The 20,090-nt window shown below is 34.8% G+C and overlaps 1 protein-coding gene across 1 annotated transcript in view; it reads left to right on the top strand.

Moving 5' to 3' along the window:
* Positions 1 to 20,090, top strand: part of LOC145693139 (uncharacterized) — an 896,225-nt gene that overhangs the window by 784,353 nt on the left and 91,782 nt on the right. The window contains exon 9 of the mRNA XM_081768874.1: positions 8,665 to 8,770. Coding sequence (XP_081625000.1) covers positions 8,665 to 8,770 — 106 coding nt within the window. The remainder of the gene's footprint in view (positions 1 to 8,664; positions 8,771 to 20,090) is intronic.

Below are 20,090 nucleotides of genomic sequence, written 5' to 3'. Positions count from 1 at the left end.
ACTCTGAAGTTGCTTACGAATCGGAAAGAACTTTTGTCACTGATTGTACAATATAATGCAGTAAACTGTAACCACCATAAGAGCTTATGGTTTAAGGAGAGGAAGATATTCATAATTTTTTTTTAAATTTCAAAGCAATGCGATGATAGTTTTCTTGTCCTATGTAATCTAAAGTTATAAATTTACTTAGTACAATGTATTCGCAACCAATCATAGTGGAAAAATAAGAGAAACGTAAACCTCAAATCAGAAGATTATAATGCCAACAAGAAGAAGTATATATCGTGGATTGGATGGTTCAGAGTATTAGCTTAAAAAACGAGAAAACGCACCATGGCTACATTCTGTATCGTAGATATACATTGTACGTGCATAATATGAACTTAGTCCAATTCTTAGCTTCAAATAGCAATTTAAAAGGAAAGTTTCTAATAACATTTGGGAAGGGGTTAAGTGACGTTCAAAACGAGAACATCTAGTTCAGGAATATCTCGAAGGGTGAACAAGAGCCTGCACATGAAACGAGTCGTTACTTCGTACCTACCCGTAGAAAGAGTAGGAAAAACAGGCCAATTTGCATAAGATAACAAAATCGTGTTTGCAATGAAGACTTCACAGTTATGTTATATGTGCTTAAGCTCTTTGTAATAAACACTATTTATTAGTTAAATAAATTTTACTCGTACGATGTTTAATAATTTGCATATTAAGACTTACAGTATAATAGAATTAAAATGGTATGTTTATATATTAGATAATACACATAAATTGTAACATACATAAATTTTAAAATATTCTAATTTCAAGTTCACAGTCTATATTAGTGAAAAAGCGAACGTAATAATAATAGCAGTTTTGGGGGAAATTAAATAATAATTTTATCCAGCATTTATATCTTACATATTTAAAATAAATATTACAAAAACTTACTATTGCACAAGTGTCCCAGACAGCACAATGCACGTACAGTATCCGTATAGTACATGTACAATTGCACGGATGCAACATGTGCATCATCTGTATAAATGCACGCCTGTACATGTAATGCACATATACATGCCAGGTCCTATTCAACATCTTCACGTGCACAAAACATGTGTAATGCACACGTACACGTCCTGCACAAGTGATTTACACCTACCGCGCAGGTGATTTACAAGTAGCATTTATTCGATTTACATGTAGTTCACAGGTGATTTACATGTAGGACAGCGGTGATTTACACGTAGCACACAGGTGATTTACATTAGCACACAGGTGATTTACACGCAGTAACCAGGTGATTTACATGTAGGACAGAGATGATTTACACGTAATACACAGGTGATTTACACGCAGTACCCAGGTGATTTACATGTAGGACAGAGATGATTTACATGTAACACACAGATGATTTACACGCAGTACCCAGGTGATTTACATGTAGGACAGAGGTGATTTACACGTAGCACATAAGTGATTTACACGCAGTACCCAGATGATTTACATGTAGGACAGAGATGATTTACACGTAACACACAGGTGATTTACATGTACGATAGAGGTGATTTGAAGCAGTACCCAGATGACTTACATGTAGTACAGAGGTGATGTAAAAGCAAATTCGAGATGCAACGAAAGAAAGAGTTTATATATTTGGCGTCTTACGCTAGAACTGGCCACCTATATCTGCAAAGACATCACCTTCAAAGTATATAACAAGCAACTATTAATTGTCAGTGAGAATTTTAGTTTTGGAGTTCATTATTTGCAACGAGCAAAGCTTTAGGTAGTATCTTTGACATGTTTGCCAAGTAACAAATAACGCAACATATTCTGCTGTAATAGGTCACGAAAATAATTTTGTAAACCTATGAACTGTCTGACTGTAGTTACATCAGTACAATGCTGCCATCTGTTAATCTTGTATCCTAGCTCAGTGGACGTTATGGAGTTTTTACAATCATTCAGCTGTTATTCGTCGAAAAGTCTCTATAACACCGCCTGGAGGAAAAACGACACCCATCAAAAATGGAGGTTACTTTCTGTTGATGAGAATGAGTGTAAAAGAATGAAAGTAAAATTATACACTTGCACGGTAATATGGACGTCTCATACACACGTACAATAGCCGTGCAAATACCCATGTGCACACAACGGCTTAGGCACCGGTAATTTAAATATGCTTCATCCACGCAAATGCACATGTGCACATGCACGGCTCAAGCATGGGTTATGTACATGCGCTGCATCCACGCAAAAGCACATGCGTACATAACGACTGCAGCACGGGTTATATAAATGTGTGCTTCATCCATGCAAATGCACATGTGCACATAACGGCTTAAGTACGGGTTCTGTATGTGCGCTGCATCCACGCAAATGCACATGTGTACATAACGGCTTAAGTACGGGTTACGTGAGTGCGCTGCATCCACACAAATGCACATGTGTACATAACGCCTATAGCACGGGTTACGTACGCGCGCTGCATCCATGCAAATGCACATGTGTACATAACGGATTAAGCACGGGTTATATAAATGTGTGCTTCATCCATGCAAATGCACATGTGCACATAACGGCTTAAGTACGGATTCTGTACGTGCGCTGCATCCACGCAAATGCACATGTGTACATAACGGCTTAAGTACGGGTTATGTAAACGTGTACTTTATCCATGCAAATACACATGTGCACACGCACGACTTAGTCACTGGTTATGTACGTGTGCATAACCCACGTAAATGCACATGTGCACATACAGGGTTATGTATGTATGCTTCATCCACTCAAATTCACGTGTACGGTTTATGCACGGGTTATGTATGTGTTCATCATCCACACAAATGCACATGTGCAAATGTACGGCTTATGCATGGAGAGTGCACATGTGTCGTACACGTACGTGTTGTCTGGGGTTCTACCATAATGGCAATAACACTGACAGTTCGTTACTAACTATTCCATTTCTCTTCCACTTAAAAGAAAATTCCACTTACTAGATGATCTTTACATTAATAAAGTCCAACGGATCCCATTGGTATTTTGAAATGAAATAAAAATGAAATCTTTGAGTTTTACGTCCCACGGTTATGCCGGTTAGGCTAAAGGAGACGGTGATGATGAGTAATGAATGAAATGGTGGAATTAAGAAAGTGGGAGGAAACGGGAGAACCCCGAGAAAACCCACGCACACGGTGTTTGTCCACCACAAGGTTCACTTCCCATTGGTATTTTGCGTTATTATTTTCCGTAAGTTTAAAGGTTAAAGTAACGAATATTTAAATTTTATAACATCGCTTACAAGATGTATCTGACACCTGAAAAGTACATGGAAACAGAACTGAATTTCACTTTTGTTAGTTTTGAGTTTACAATACCGTGAAATAACACACACTGGAAGCAGGCTGTATTGCTAGAAACTGCTTGATTTTTTTCCAAACATCGAAATAAAAGAGTGAAGAAGAAAGATAAAGTGTGAATTGTAGGGTGAACTGGTTTTTACTCTAGGCTACGACAAGATTGCTTTCCTTTATGATTTATCGCAGTTTTTCTCCTTACGTTTCATATAAAAACTTCCATATTTTTAGTCACACACAATCAATTTGCATTATCTTCTGCCACTTCACCAAGCACGGGTGCAAGGGAAGGAAAAGAGGAGAAATGTTCCCTTCTAAAACTTCTATATGTATTACAACATAATGTTTACTTACACTTACACTTATATATATATATATATATATATATATATATATATATATATATATATATATATATATATATATATATATATTCGTAAGTTAGTTTTTGATGTACTAAAGAATTACTTTAACGTAACTCACAAGTTAACTGTTCAAAATGACAACACAGAATACGATATATGCGAATTTGTGTATTTTATGTAAATACTTTATCATTTACCTTCTTAATTTTTACAAAATATCTTCTTTTTAAATGAATATATACTCCTTCACAATGGCGTATCCTTTGTTTTCTAAGCTAGCTGTATATATTTATGTCTGGCCTAAATTAAATAACATAAATAAGCAGATCTGGCCATAAAAAAGCGATATCGTACGTTACGGACCATTGTCCATAGTAACATATAGATCTTATCGTATAAATGGCCTCCAAACGAACATGAATTATTAACTTGATTGACCTCGTACAAATTAACAAAGGACCATGGACCAAAATAAGATTATTAATACATTTCCTATAAAGTACATTTATTTTCTGCATGGCCCTTATATAAAAAATATAATTACGTAATATTCACATCTCATTTCTCATTTATCTCTCATAATTATTTATTCATTATTCTATATTATTATTTATTCGTATATTTTTAATTATTCATATAGCTGGAGGCACATTATGAAATAGCATTAAATTTGGCCATTAATTGGTCCATTCTTATATTTCCTTTGTTAGTCAATATATCTGTAATAGTTCGAGGTAGTAATCAACTTATATTACGGAATATTTTCGTTTGAGCGCATTAAACATATACCGGTAACTTACAAGTTTTCATACATTTTTTGAGTAGATTAGTAATAATTACGAACATAAAGTAAAAGTAAACAAAAAATACTTTCATTTGAGCGACATTAAACATATAATTAGGGGTAAAACTAGGGGTAAAAGTGCGGGAGAACCCGGGGAACGCCGTCTCCTACCTCCAAAAAATGTGTATGACATCCCCCCAGTTCCTAATAAATTACAATGGGCAAAGATAAGCAGGGGCGCCCATGTTATGGTTTCCAATGGGGGGACAAGTATAAGCAACGTTTCAAATATAGTTTCAAATTTTGCTGTAACTAATGTAAAAATTCTATTAGGTTTTCCATATTCCCAAGTACAATTTCCTCTTAGGGGGCGAGCGCCCCACCTTGCCCCCTTCCGATGGACGCCCTTAGGGGGAAGGTGTGAAGTCATGCTGCAACCTTCCGTCCCTCTACCTTTTCAGACCCACTTTTACCCCTGCATATAACCATATAACCTTCTCAATATTTACAAATAAAATTAATATCAGATAAACAAATACTTATTTTTACATTATGAGGTAGCATTCAATAATAACTACTAACTAAATTAAACTGGTATGTGTCAGCATAAGATGAAATTTTAGATTGTTTTATTTTTGTAAAACTGACTGAAAGATTTAAGTATTATTGTAAAATATATACATAATTATTTTTACAATCGTGTAAATAGGTTATTAACGAGGATTCAATACATTCCACGCCAACTACATCTAACATCCGGTATGGTTAAAATTGCGGGATTATGTTACATTGCATAGCGCATTCTTGCCTTGAATTTCGTATACTATGCCATTCATGATTTCTCTTTACGTCATTACTCGTGATATTTCTATTGACTAAAGTTACTACTAACACTTTCTTGGCTAGGATTTTGCACATTAAGACATGCATTATTTTGATGCACATTATCTCCAATATTTCTGTATGCATTATTTCGACTTGTAGATGAGTGTTATTCGCATTACGCACAAATCTAAAATTACTTCTTGTACTATGAGCACGGTGGCTCAGTGGTAGAGCGTACACCTCCGGTGCTTGGGTCCATCGTTCAATCCCAGCTCGCGTCGTGTGGACTGTGGTGGACAAACACCGTGCTCGTGGGTTTTCACCGTGTTCTCCCGTTTACTCCCACTTTCTTAATTCCACCATTTCATTCATTTATCATAATCACCGCCTCCTTTAAAAAAGGCAAGTGACAGATGACTCATAGGAGCCTGAAGACTTTCCTAAGCAATATAATTGCCAGATGGTTTCAGAAGAACTGTATATCCCTATAGAAAATTGGAAATATTGTGTTGTGACTTTTGTAAATGTAAAGTACTATTGTAGACCAATGCAGGAATCCTCATAAATGATATTGTTTAAGACTTTATATCGACTCTAAAAGATTTGTAATATTCATTTTAACTTTTGACACTATGTTATTAAGTTGTATCAGTATTATCCACTACGACGTATCTATTTAGAAGTGCATACTTCTTCTATTTGTAAAAATACTTTTTGCTCTTTGAATCCACTTTTTTTAAACTTGTAACTAAAAATACGTCAGTGTACCATTTTTTCAAATTATACTATAAATTAGAACTAGGAGATTTACTTTACAAAGGAGGAAAATGAGCAACCAAGTTGTAAATTCAGACCACTGGGTACGGAGATTGACTTAGACAAAAAAAAATCTAGTAATTTGGCTTCCATTTTTAAATATGGCAACAAAACGACTATGATCTGGATAATGTGACAATTTTTATACTCGTATAGGTGTTTAACAAACTCCACAACAAGACTTAGGGGACATAAAACTTTGCACGTGAGATGGGCTAGCGCCTGCTGTACAGATATATTGCTAGAAGGTAAAAACATCGGAAAAGCTATTTTTGTAACAATTAAAATCATACATGCTATTAGTTTTCCTTTAATATATAGCCTAGTTTTAAACTAAATCCAGCACCTTATATACCGTTTTAAAGCTTATTTAATTCTGTTTCTTTTTTGTGTCTTATTTAAATGTTGAATTATTAGCCATTTTCGAGAAAATTACGAAAATAGAATAAAATTTTATCTTCAATTATACTCTTTCCAATTTATCGGGAAAACGTAGCAAATTTCGCGTAAAGTGTAATTGTAGAGTATAATTTTCTCTTTTCAAAGGATGAAAGATGATCAAAATCGGTCCATAAATGACCGAGTTACGAGCGTTTAAAGAAGGTCATGATCCGCCATCTTGAATTCAATATGGCGACTAAACGACCATGAACCAGATCACGTGACCAAAAGAAATTAACTCTATTTTAAGTAGGTAATAACATCCAGCAGTCAAAATGAGGGCACATGTAATGCACCCGTGACATAGGCTAGCGCCTAGACTAATATATTCAAATATCTCTAGCTGGGCCCGCTTCAGAGGGCGCAAAACTTTAACAAATAGGGATTTTTGGAGGATTGTTTTTATTTTGCCCGAAGTACCCTTCTCTTGTGCATTGCACACATATGCGCATGGTATCGTTTGAAAGTTTATTTTATTCTAAAGAGTGACTTATGAACCGGCTTACATATACGGAATGGTATGAGAAAAATTATGCATCGGGAAACTACTATCATGCGAGGAGTGATGTAGATTATTCGACAAAATTAAACTTCATTAGTAACAACACGGATAAAATAATTACGCAGGCGAACAGTGAGAGAAGGAAAGCAGAGGAGGGTATAGAGGCCTTTCATGAGCAGTTAGAGGGAAATGGATATAATAGAAGAAAACTAAAGTACAAAAGGAAAAGAGGAAGAGAAGAAGTAAAAGGAGTATTAAGACTGGAAAGAGAACAAGTCGAAAGTAAAATGTGGTGCGGGATAGAGAGTATGAGGGAAGAGACATAGGTCATCCAAAGAATGCTGAAGAAGACTGGAGGTATTTCCACGTACACAAACGGAAGCAAGAGATTACTAGAGGTAATAAGGAGAGAGGGAAGAAAAAGGGGAGAAGAAGAGGAGGAAAGAATGATGGAGAAAGAAGGAGTAATATATAAGATGAAGTGCAGTAAGTATGGAACGGGAAAGAGGTTAAAAGAGCGAATGAAACAATGTAAGGATGACGTTAGGTTGGAGAGAGGCAGAAATGCAGTCTATAAACATATGAGAGATTCGGAACATTCAATTATTAGGAGTGAAGAGAAAGTGCTGGGCCAAGAGGAGAGAATGTTAGTGAGGAAACAGAAAGAATCAAGACTTATTAAAATAGGTGATAGGATCATGAACTTTAATTCAGAACTTAAAATTGATGAACAGTAGAATAAATTGTTAAGGAATCTTAAAAATTGAATATGTTAATTGTGCAGATTATTTTTGTAAATTTAGTTTTATTTATTTATTTATTTATTCTATATTATCTATTTACTTCATACTATTTATTTAGTATTCATATTTAAGAGTTATTTGTAAGGGTTATTTTGTAAATTAGATATTTAATATGTGAGTATATGGTTTCAACAGGGAGGGAAAGAGAATTAGAGATTGTTGTTTCTGTTTTATATTATAGTTTTGTGATTGAAAGGGATTGGATAAGTGGCCTATGGAAGCCAATCAGCATTCAGGAATTGTTTTGCTGTCTCATATATATATATATATATATATATATATAAAATGCTGGAATAAAGAAGTAAAGAAAACACGTGTTCATTGAAGTTATTTTTTAAAAAATGGTTCCATTTTTACCCACCATAAGTTTAAATTATAGATCTTATCATGTAGATAAGATATAGATGTTTTTAAATCTCCCTTGCGGCTACGTGGTTATCATACGAGTTTTCGGTGTGAGATATCCATGTTTGATTTTCGGTTGAAGTTAATGTGGTTCGCACTCTACCGTTAAACTGTAGATTTATGTCTTAAACAGGAATAGAAAAAAAATTACCAGTTGTCTCTCCTCACAACTATTCGGTGACTGAGCAACTTGACAAGCAATAGATGTCAATAATAACGTTTTTTGTATACTATAACCTAAGATTAATACAAAAATTTCCATATCGAGTTCTCGCATTCGTAAAAGAGTTATGTTACTTACATTATTAATATTATTAAACATGTCTAGCGTTTACATTATTCTCATAAATAACTAATTTATTACCTTTTGTGTTTCTTCAAGGGGTCGAATACAAGGAGGAGGTGATATAAACACTGCTTTGGGTCTGCTTCCTGACAAACTGAAGACAGAATTGGCTCTTCACGTCAATTTGAGTGTGCTGAAGAAGGTAATATATTACTTTACGAAGTCTAAAGGTTAATATGTAGTGTCGAGGTTAGATAAATTAGCACCTAACTTAAAATGCGAGTAGTAAGTTGATCAATTGATATTCAGTATTCAAGACAATTCCCTATTCCTTATTTTAAATGTTCATATATTACTCGCACATGAAAGCTAGTAGGTTGAAGTTGCTTTTGCAGATCTGTAATATATATTATATTTTTCAATAATGAATAATACCATAGCGTTTTATAATTCACCAGTCAGAAACATGCCGGCAGGAATGATCGAGTGGTCTGACTGAAGATCAAAAGATTCATCAATCGCGGGTTTGAATCTCGATTTGGATATGACATTCATGTTAGGTCTTCTTCTCTGCTTATTACATTATTATCATTCATTTATCTTCATCCCATTTGGTTTAAAACGCACAATCGTGGAATGAAAATGAGATAAATATAGTAATTTCGGTTTCAATATAGGTTTTCCATTGTTTCAAAGTGAATTGTAGTTTTGCGATGTGAAACCAAACCCACTTTTCTGCTTTATTCACGGAAATTCGCGTATTTGCTTTGAGGAACTTATCATAAATCTAAATGACACACACACAAGATGGTTTTCTTGTTTGGCATACTTCAAATATTATGCTAAAAGCGCGTAGCTTATGATGTGTCTTGAACTTATAACGCGTCTGGAGATGGAGTGGGTTAGTGGGTTGTAGTTCAAGTGAGTCAAGTGGGACAAGATTTGTGAGTGGGTCAGTGGGTCGTAGGTCAACAGGACGTGACATACTGCGATCCACCACCCATCGTGACCCATTGACCCATTCTGCTCAGTGCATTGTAGACAGCATCTTCTGAACAGTGGTGAATTTGTCTACATTTTACTTTCAAGGCTTCAGCTTTTCTTCCTTTTTCTTTATTTTTATTTACTTACCTGAGATGAGTATATATAAGTGAAAAACGAACTTGATATTTGTAATTGTAATAATAGCAAGAGGACTTACTACTTGGCTTTCGAGACAGTCGAATTTTAAACCGTTTTCTTTTTTCTTTCTTTCTTTCTTTCTTTCTTTACGTTAACCTACTTTACCTTGATTTGAGACTTTCAAATTTCATCCTATTTTCCACTGAAAAGTATCTGTAATTCAACGAGGAAATAATTATATACGATAATTAAATTGAAATTCATCCTAATATAGCACATGACAAACACTTTACTATTTTATATTGTAAAGATCAGATTTTATATTGTAACATAGCGGTGTTTGAGCGTCTAACCGTAGAAGTTCAAACTCCGATTAGTGATAATTTCGCATCCTTGTTTTATTAGAAGTGTAAACTCTTTAGTCAGTGGAGAGGAGGGCGTAAATTATGGATCAGGGTTCATGAATATGGGCTTTGTTGGGTAGTGGATCAGAGTAAGTGATAGTGGGTCAAAGTGGGTGGTGAATTAGAGTCAGTCACCGTGGGTGGTGTGTCATGAGTCAAGCTTTCATTAACCCTCATCTCTAAGCAACTCAATTCATTGTGTAGCTGCTCTCACGAGAAATATGATCAACGTATTTAGCATAAAGAAGGAATACATGCATATGGAATTTTCTGTTAACATCGCACTGATAGTGAGACTTCTGTAATCTCAATATAATAGAGTTTTTAAGCAGGGGTTTGTGAATAACCAAATGATTAGGAAGTAAGCCATAGGCATTCTTAATCCAGATATTACCATTATATACCGATTAAACTAAGCCTGCTTTATTATGTTTCCCATAATGTTTTCATTTGCTAAAAATGAAATTTTGAATTGAATTACAATGAACGAGCACACACACTCAAATCTCTCTCTAGAGAGAGAGAGAGGTAGGGGAAATTTCGGAATTTCATTTTCGTCAGCTACAAAAAAAGAAATGTTGATGACTATTATTCGTAACGCTTAACAGCGTAAGTTAATAGTCAATGCTAATGAACTTGTCGATGATACGTAGGTTAGCACGTAACTTTTGTATGTTATTAATTGAATGCTGTCAGATGTATTCATTAGATTGATGGATTACAAATCTTCTAGCAGAAACTTCTAATTGAAACTAAATTAAACAAGTTACAGTGTACGGTAGTAATTATAATTTAGAAAGAAAAAAATATACGATGGTTTGGAAAGGTTGTCTATTATATTAACATGATTATTAAATACAACTATTATAAGATTACTTAAGAGTAAAGTGGTAATATTCACAAATCGAAAATAAAAATAAACTTAATTAACAATAGTTAATTCAAAAAATCGTACAATTTATGCCTGTTAAATGTGTAATAATAAATCGGTAAGTTTATTTAATTTACGTAAGCCTTACGTTGAACATAATTTATTGTACTTACTAAACTAACGAAGGCTTCTTTTAGATTTTTTTATTGTAACCAGCTGACATGCCCGTTCTTCCCACCGAAAGGATATGGTTGTAGATAGTATGAATCCTCCCCACTCCTAGTATATGCACTTCAATGAGAGTACAATGATAGTAATCCAGTTGTTCTCTTGTCCAGTTAGGCTGAATTTTGATTTAAAGGGCATCGGAAATCAATATTCAAGTCAGCGACTGCGAAAACTTTCGATAGGACACTAATATCGGTCGTTTTTGTGTATTTTTACATGCCATCCTCTCTCACACCCATGCTGATGGGGGATAAATTTGGACTTCAACGGTATATCAAGTGTCATTCATTTCAGCAATGCCGAAAACTATGGATTGATCACTAATGCCGGTCGTTTTTAATTATTATTACATCCCACCCCTTCCAAATTCCAACCTGACGCTCCTGCTATTATGTATGCATTCGGCTTTAAACGGCATCGGAAGTGTTACTACTCATCACTAGGAGGTGACCCCCAAAACAAAAAATATTGCTTTGAGTACCAATATTGGTCGTTTTCGTTTATTTTCACATGTCACCTCCTTCCCACTAACACCCCTTGCTGATTGTGTATTGATTTGGAGTTAAATTGCATCAAGGGTGTCATTATTCGTCTCAACAACCCCAAAAGATACGACTTTAGCATTAATATTAGTAGCTTTTGATTATTTTACATATAACCTCTTTCGTACCCTCCCCTCACCGATGGGCATGAATTTAAACTTAAATGACGTATAGAGTGTCACTATTCATCTCATCAACCTGAACATTATGAATTCGAAATTAATATCTATCAATTTGTATTTCTATTTATTTACTCCATTTGAAACCAAGATACATTTGGTATTTGAAGGGTTCAGACAGTCCTCTTTCTTGTTTCTGATACATTTAAAAAAAAGGAAACATGTTACACTATTTAATACACATTATTGCAAAGATAATCTGCTACGCTGTAATATACTTTATCCACTAGGAATCTCTTGAGGAATCCTTTTTAAAAACATTTATATTTTCTTCATTTTTATTTCTCAGTGCAGCTTATTGTAAATCTGTACTCCCATATGGCTTGGGCCTTCCTGTACTAATGTTAGTTTTGTAAAATATTGTCTTCTTTCATTTTGCTGTCTGGTATTATAAACGTGATTTATTTGGGTTCCGTCTTTCAATTTTGCTGCATAGATTGCAGTTTCGTATACATACATAGATGGTAGGGTAAGGATATGGTGCTGTTTAAATTTATCTTTGCATGATGTTCTCATGTGTAGACCAAATATTATGCGTATTGCTTGCTTTTGTTTCATGAAAACTGCTTTGCTGCTTGAAGATTTGCCCCAGAAAATGATGCCGTAATTTAGTATAGAATGTATAAGCTCGTAGTATACTTGGATCAAAGCTTTAGTGTTTAACGTTTCTTTTAGTATCCTGAGTGCATAAAGTCTGGAATTTAATTTTACTATTATTTCTTTTACGTGGGTTTCCCAAGTTAGATTTTCATTTATATTTAGTCCTAAAAATTTAATTTCATAGGTGAAATTTAGTTTTAGATCAGTCAATTTATTTTTGGTTTCTTTTAGTATTGTGTTTTGTTTTGTATGAAAAAGTAGGTACTTTGTTTTTGTGTTGTTTATGCATAAGCAGTTACTTTCGAAAACTTTTTGGCTTGATCTAATACTTTATATGTGTTGTTCCTTAACTCACTTATGGTCTTACCTTCCACAATTACGCTAGTGTCATCTGCATATAAAATTACTTCAAAATTCTTCAATATTCCAGGGAAATCACTTATATACAATAGGAATAGGATTGGACCTAATATTGAGCCCTGAGCCACAGCGTTGCGGAGTTGTCTTGGGTTTGATAAATATATTTTTACATTCCCACTTTGTATGTGGGTCACTTCAATTGCTTGCGTCCTACTCTGTAAATAGGTTTCCATCAGCTGTAACAATTTCCCCCTTATGTCATAATGCTCATGTTTTCGTAAGAATATTTTGTGGTTTACGAGATCGAAAGCTTTGCTTAAATCCTAGAAGATGCCTAAACTTAGTATTTTATCATTTAGCCCTTTTAGTATGTTTTTGATAAGCGTATATGTTGCTGTAGTTGTGTTTTTCCCAGTTACAAAACCTGTGTTGTTCATGGCATAGTATCTGTTGTTTGTTCAAGAAATTAATTAGTTCAATGTCCCGCGTAGGGTAATCACTAATGTGGCTGTGGTGCGAGCAGTCCTGGGTTCGATTCCTGGTGAGGATACTTGATCGGAAAGGTGTTAAAGCCTTTCGATGCCAGCCAACCTGCTTGAGATTTTCCGATTTTCCTCATTCACACCAGACAACTGTCGGAATTATGCCTAACATCAAAGCAGGAATGGTGCGTGGGAGTGTGCGTGTGTGTTATTGTTGTTGTTTTTGTTAGTTAGTTCGTATGTAAGTTGTTAAAAACTGCGTCACCATATGGGACATGAACTTAACAAAACAAAAATTATTGTATTTAATGTTTCATATATGCTCACAGAGGATTGAACTCATGACCCTTTCTCCTTCACGGAGACCTGCAGATTCGTAGCCAGGCACAGAGGATAGAGGCTCAGGATTTTAAGAAGACCTGCTTTGTGATATTTCTGAGTCATTAACAAAAGGGTAACATAAAATAAAGATGCTGAAAACATATGGGGAGCTTGCTTCCGTGGCTACGGGGCTGGAGACCAATATATTTTTTCGCTAGTCTCGGGGTCTTCAAATATGAAGATGGCTTGCAGGGAATTGTAAGCTTTTGGGAAATATTATATATGGTGTTTTGAGAATATATATATATATATATATATATATATATATATATATATATATATATATATATATATATATATATATATATATATATATATATATATGCAATTTACCGTAAATCCAATACATTTTCGTGAAAATTAGTCTGCAAAGTACGGTAAAAATTTTAGCGAACTTATATAATAATGGGATACTAACGATAAAATATCAATAAATGTCTTGTTTATGACAACGTAAGAAATTGCTTCTATAAAGTAAGTCCTGAATATAGTTTAAAAATTCAGACATCTAGTATATACATGTGAACCATAAAAGAATTAATGCATGTTCCTTTTAAAAAAAATAGGTTTAAAATTGTTAAGGTAAGGCTACCTTATTTTCAGAGCGTGAAGTCGGGTCATTTTCCTGAAATTTACTAACCGTACACGTTTTATAATACACGGTTTGTCCGAAAAATAACGAGAGTGACCACCGAATGGCGCTCCAGTTGTTTACAGCGCTTCAGCCACGAGTAGGATTGGTGGTGATGAGTCTTAGCTAGCCAAAGCTACCCGGATCAGTCTTCCGAGCTCTGGTAAAGTAAGGGCCGCTTATCATGCGAACTGTGTTTTAAAATGACGTCGAGATTTTGTGAAGCTCAAAATGCACCTTTCACTTGAGTAACGATACGCATTAAATTTTGCTCCAAGTTTGGAATAACCATTTCATAAACGTTCACCATGATTAAAGAGGTGTATCATGACCAAACCCTGTCAAAAGCTTGCGTTTTCTGTTAGCATGGATATTTCAAGAACAGACGAGAAAACATGGAGGACGACGAACGCTCTGGATGCCCTTCGACAAGTCGTGTGGACGAAAATTTCGTCAAAGTGAAAGAATTCTTGGACCAAGACGGTCGTTTCAATGTGAGAATAATAGTCGAAGAACTGTATCTACCCAAAACAGTAGTGCACGAAATCGTTAGTGAAAATTTAAACATACACAAAAAATGTGCGAAGTTGATGCCTAAAGTGCTGAATAACGAACAAAAGTTCCAAGGACTTGAAATTTCCCGTCAAATGTTGGAGCAAGTGGAGAGCGAATAACTGGATAACATAATCGGACTTTTTAGACGACGAAACATAGGTACAACCTTGTTCCTATACAACCTTGAAAGTAAGCACCAAAGTTCAGAGTGGTACACCAAGAAATCCCCGCGCCCCAAAAAGGCAAAGATGTCCAAATCCTGGATCAAGACAATGCTCATTATCTTCTTTTACAAGAAAGGGGTGGTCACAAAAAAATTCTACCTCAAGGCAAGACTTTCAATGTGGCTTACTACTTAATTGCCGACGGTGCTTCAAATGACTACGAGATAGAGTCAATCAGATCCGACCGGAAATTGCGAAATGCTGGAAGCTCCACGATTACGCGCCGAGTGACAACTGCGTTCGTTGTGATGTCATTACTGACAAGAATCAACGTTGCCACGACACCACAGCCATCGTACAGTTTGACATGAGCCTAGTAAATTTTTCTCCATTCCCCAAGTTCAAAAGAAGCTTGAAAGGTTGCCGTTTTGACGATACTTTGGCCATCAAAGCAGAAATGATGGATGTTCTGAGGAGATTGTCGAAAGCTGACTTCCAGGGGACGTACGGTGAGTGGAAATCGCTCTGGCAGCGGTGTGTTGGTAGCCAAGGAAAGTTCTTGGAAGAATTTTTAACAAGTTGAATCAATCGGATCAATAAATTGTTTTTCATCGACCCAGCTTCATTACTTTCCAAACAAACCCTGTATAATATACATTTTTCTAATAGACATGTCAAGATAATATGCTGAACTGAAAAACGAAACATCAACGCGAGGCACAGAGAACTAAAACTATTATGAACACAAGACGAAGAGTCCACAGAACTGAGGAATTAAGTACAACAAAAATAAATTCTCCTCGATTTTACATTTAATATGTTTCAGAAAAATGTTATTAACATTCTGATTGTTATACGGTACACTGAGTGCCCTGCAAATCCTGTTGTTTGGGGTTAAAATCAGTGAAGGGGAAGTTGAAGGATCGCTAGCCAGAACAGTGCACGACAGCACCACTAGTATTGTCATGATTTAACTAACTCTGGTGGAGAAACATCATATGAGTTGGTTTTCAAGATTATCTCGTTTCCTCACACTTTCTTTTTTCTATCATAATCACCATCTAATCATCACTGTTTCTCTTTGCTCAAAGCATATTCGTGAGACATTAAACCTAAAAGACCATTCCAGAATAAAATCGGTGATTATTAATATTAATAATAGTATTAGTAGTAGTAATAGTAGTAGTAGTAGTAGTAGTAGTAGTAGTAGTAGTACGAAAGACACTCCCTGCCATCTATTAGATTACTATTCATGTATAATTTAATATTTAAAAGTGTATAGAGTTACGTGAATCAGGTGTAGACGTCTTAAGTATAGATTTTTCTTTTTTTCCTTTTGGGCACCGACAATATTCCAATGGAGAAAAAATTATTTCAATCCTTGTTCAGCAATATGTGCACGAAAACTCCTTATACTACGAAAGACATCCATATTGCAGCGACAATACTCTGACTGACCCCTTTTCCACAATAATAGAAGTTTTCTTTTAATAATAACGAACTTATACCAATGCATCAATGCTGGAGAAGGAAGAGGCATGAACCAGACATCAGTCCTCTCAGGTAATATGTCAGAAATATTAGGAATTCCGTGTTTCAGGAAGATAAAATCCCTTTCCGCAACATACCGACGCAAGTTTAACTCTAACGAAATGTTCCCAGGGTCATTGCAACCCAGCTTGATATTACACCAAAAGTTAATACATGAAATATCTCTGTTTTCTTTTTTCAGTACAAGAGTTTTAGGCCTAAATAGCAAGCTGGTATACAGGTATATTTTGTTAATTTTCCTTACAGTTTCAGAATTTCAAAGGATCGGTTTCTTTCCCCAGAAACACAAAAAAACCACTCAAATAACGCCAAACGACAATCTTCCCGCTTGCAAAACTCATCCGTCAATATGTTCTACGATGTTGCCTTGTAACGAGAATATTTTTATATATCTATATTTCTATATTATTATTAAATAATAATAAGTTTTACCATTTTTGCTGTGTGGAAGATCTTAACACTTCTTTTATTTTCCCAAAAGATGACTGCTCGAAACCATTACATCACAAATACATGTCAAATATCCTTCTTAGTGACCTCAACTATATCTTCATAACAACCAACTATCTATATCCATGACAACCTAATCAACAAAAACTTTTTCTTTTTCAATATATATTTCTGCTCACTTATTGCGCCTCTGATCATATTCATAAGACAAGTACAGATTGATAATATTACATCATTATGATATTGCGCCTCTGATCATTGATAACATCATTATCGTTATGGCCTTATACCTTTCGAAATTGCCAAGAAGGGTATATTACATAGAAACGGTTCTCATGATCACGGAAGTCGAAATTTTGGAGGGAAGTCCGGACCCCGAAGACCCATTATCTGCGTACGTCCCTGCTCATCAAAATCGAATAATTTACTCGTTGGGTTATTGTATGAATATGCTTCTAACGTGCAACATGAGAAGCTTTTATCTCTTGAACTCGATGGATTGAAATCCCAAATAATAAGCTATTTCTGCAAATTAAAGGAGTGCATTGCATATTCCAAGTTTCAGTAAAATCAGATACGTCTTTTGAGAGTTATCATATCATAGATAGATGGACAATCGAAGAGACAAAATCAACACAAATGTTAATCCAGTTGAATGATTAAAGCATCGTTAACACTCATCTCAATAAAAACAGCACAGTGCTTTGTTATTTAATATATCGTTGTACTGAAGTTCCTTTAGGACAGTAAATAAAGTATTAGAAGACTAAATAAATTTTCCCGAATCAAATGTCAATTACGCTGCAAGTATTAGACACAATTATAAGTCACGAACTTATTCTTTAAACATATTAAAACCTTCTAATGCATTATAGCATGAAGAGTTTTAGTGTTTCAGAGATTTGATAGATGAATGAATATGAGTTGAGTTGATTTTGAGTATAACGTCCCTTTCAGCAGCGAAACTATATGAGACATGGACCTACTGATTAACGTGGAATCCGTAGCACATGAGCTCCTGTCGGGAATCGAACCCGGGTCTCTCACGCCAAAGGCGCATAAAATTCCATTAACATTATTATGATTAAGTATTTTGCCTTTTGGCAGGTCCCGGGACTAATGAGTTATCTTTTTAAGACTTGGGCCTAGAAATGTTTCTTTCGCGTTTCTCGATCTTCAGCTTCCTCTTTTAACTCCCAAAGTTAGCATAAGTAAATTATTTTTAAAAAAATGACTGTGTAATGTGTGGCCAGAATAGCGGCTTGGTTCAAATAGTTACATAATTACATTTCGATTTTGAGTCTAACATCAAGTAGTCCATCAGGCACCGTAAATCAACCATTTGACTGTATATCTATGTATATTTCATCAATTATAAAATAGAGTACAACATTTGAAAATTTCGTGAAATTGAATATCGATATTACTTGGTTAGAAATTGAATTTAGGCCATCATGCACCATTATTAAAACCTAACTTTTTGCTTTTAATTACTGAAATTCATATAAGTAATCTTCCACTCTTATAGTTAATATTTAACATAAGGAAATGTTCGTCATTTTATTGTACAATTGCTAAACGTACTTCAAATTTAATACAATTTTCAGTTTATAGACCCTACATGTAGAGTATCAGAACGAAAAGCACTGGTTTAAAGGGAAGAAACAGAAAGATATGTTAGAAGTCGTACAATGCAGACTTCGAGCATTTGAGTTTTCTGTCGATTGTGATTTTATTTTATTTTTAGTTTAGTTTAGTTTCTGATTTGCTTCATACACACCAGACGAGGCAATTTGATAGAAATAGTAGTCAGGAACTAGACTAGAAATAAATAACTGCATTTAATCATAATGAATGTGCATTTAAATAGGGAAGGAACAGCTTCCCAAGTTGCAAATGTCGAGCCTACTTGGCAATAAAATTTTTATCTTGAGACAGAAGATTGCAATGCTGATGTGAAATAAAGAGAAAGCTCATTTAGCCATGAACTACCATAGTTCTGGAGAGATGTGAAGTGCGATAGTCACTCGCTGAGGTAGAAACCTAACTAATTATTGTCAGGTGTATTGGAAAATTATAGAGATACGGTGTCCCGCACATATAGCCTTTTGCCATACTATTATCTAAATAATAGGATGACCCAAACAAAAAGGCTCGGAGCAACCTGACTTGTAACTGGAGAAATAAGATTGACTAAGCTTGTGCCTTCCCTAGGCTATATGGAATATATTTACATATTACATTTGATAGAAAATAGTGCAAACAAATTATGAAAGCTGCATATCAGCATTGCCAATTCGAAACATCATTTGTGTGGTTGGCAGATTCACACAATCAAAATTACTTTTTTAAGAAAAATATACCAGTTGAAATAAAAATAAGCAAAAACATTTTGATGCAAATGGATTTTCACACAAACACACACAGATACATAGAAATTGATATAAAAGAGCTGATAAAAGTAATTACCAGCAACCTCCTCCTTAATTCAGAGTTTGAAGGACAAAAATTCTACTTTATCACCATCTGTCAGAGCTGAACAATAGGTTGGGGTGAAGCGTTGAGGTACCACAAATGTTTTCTACAACTATTACAGATTTCAATGAGAGGAACACAATGGTACTTTTTTTTGTGATCCTACTTTTGGAACTTCAGATAATAGCTTCTAAAGTATCACTGAAACCACCGTAAAACTGTGATTTGTTCAAGTTCGAAAATCGGATCCAATTTTTTTAAAGCGATTATTTCTTCATCGATATCTATGATAGTTTTGAAAAACATTTTGGATGCCACAATGCTTCTCAAATGAAAGTAGAAGTGAAATCACTCAAAAATTGCAAGTTTCTCAAATTCTGTAAAACGGTCGGAATTTCTTGTCATTGTGTTTCTCTCATTGCATTTTTTTGTATCATCGTATTCCTCTCATCGAGATTTATGGCAATTATAAAAACGTTTTTGGTGCTACAAAGCTTTTAAAGTGAACGTGGAAGAGAATTACGATT

This window comes from Thermobia domestica, chromosome 8 (assembly GCF_964235325.1).
Source record: "Thermobia domestica chromosome 8, izTheDome1.hap1.1, whole genome shotgun sequence".
Taxonomy (NCBI): domain Eukaryota; kingdom Metazoa; phylum Arthropoda; class Insecta; order Zygentoma; family Lepismatidae; genus Thermobia; species Thermobia domestica.
The sequence above is the reverse complement of the archived record's forward strand: the minus strand, read 5'-3'. Positions and strand labels throughout refer to the sequence as shown.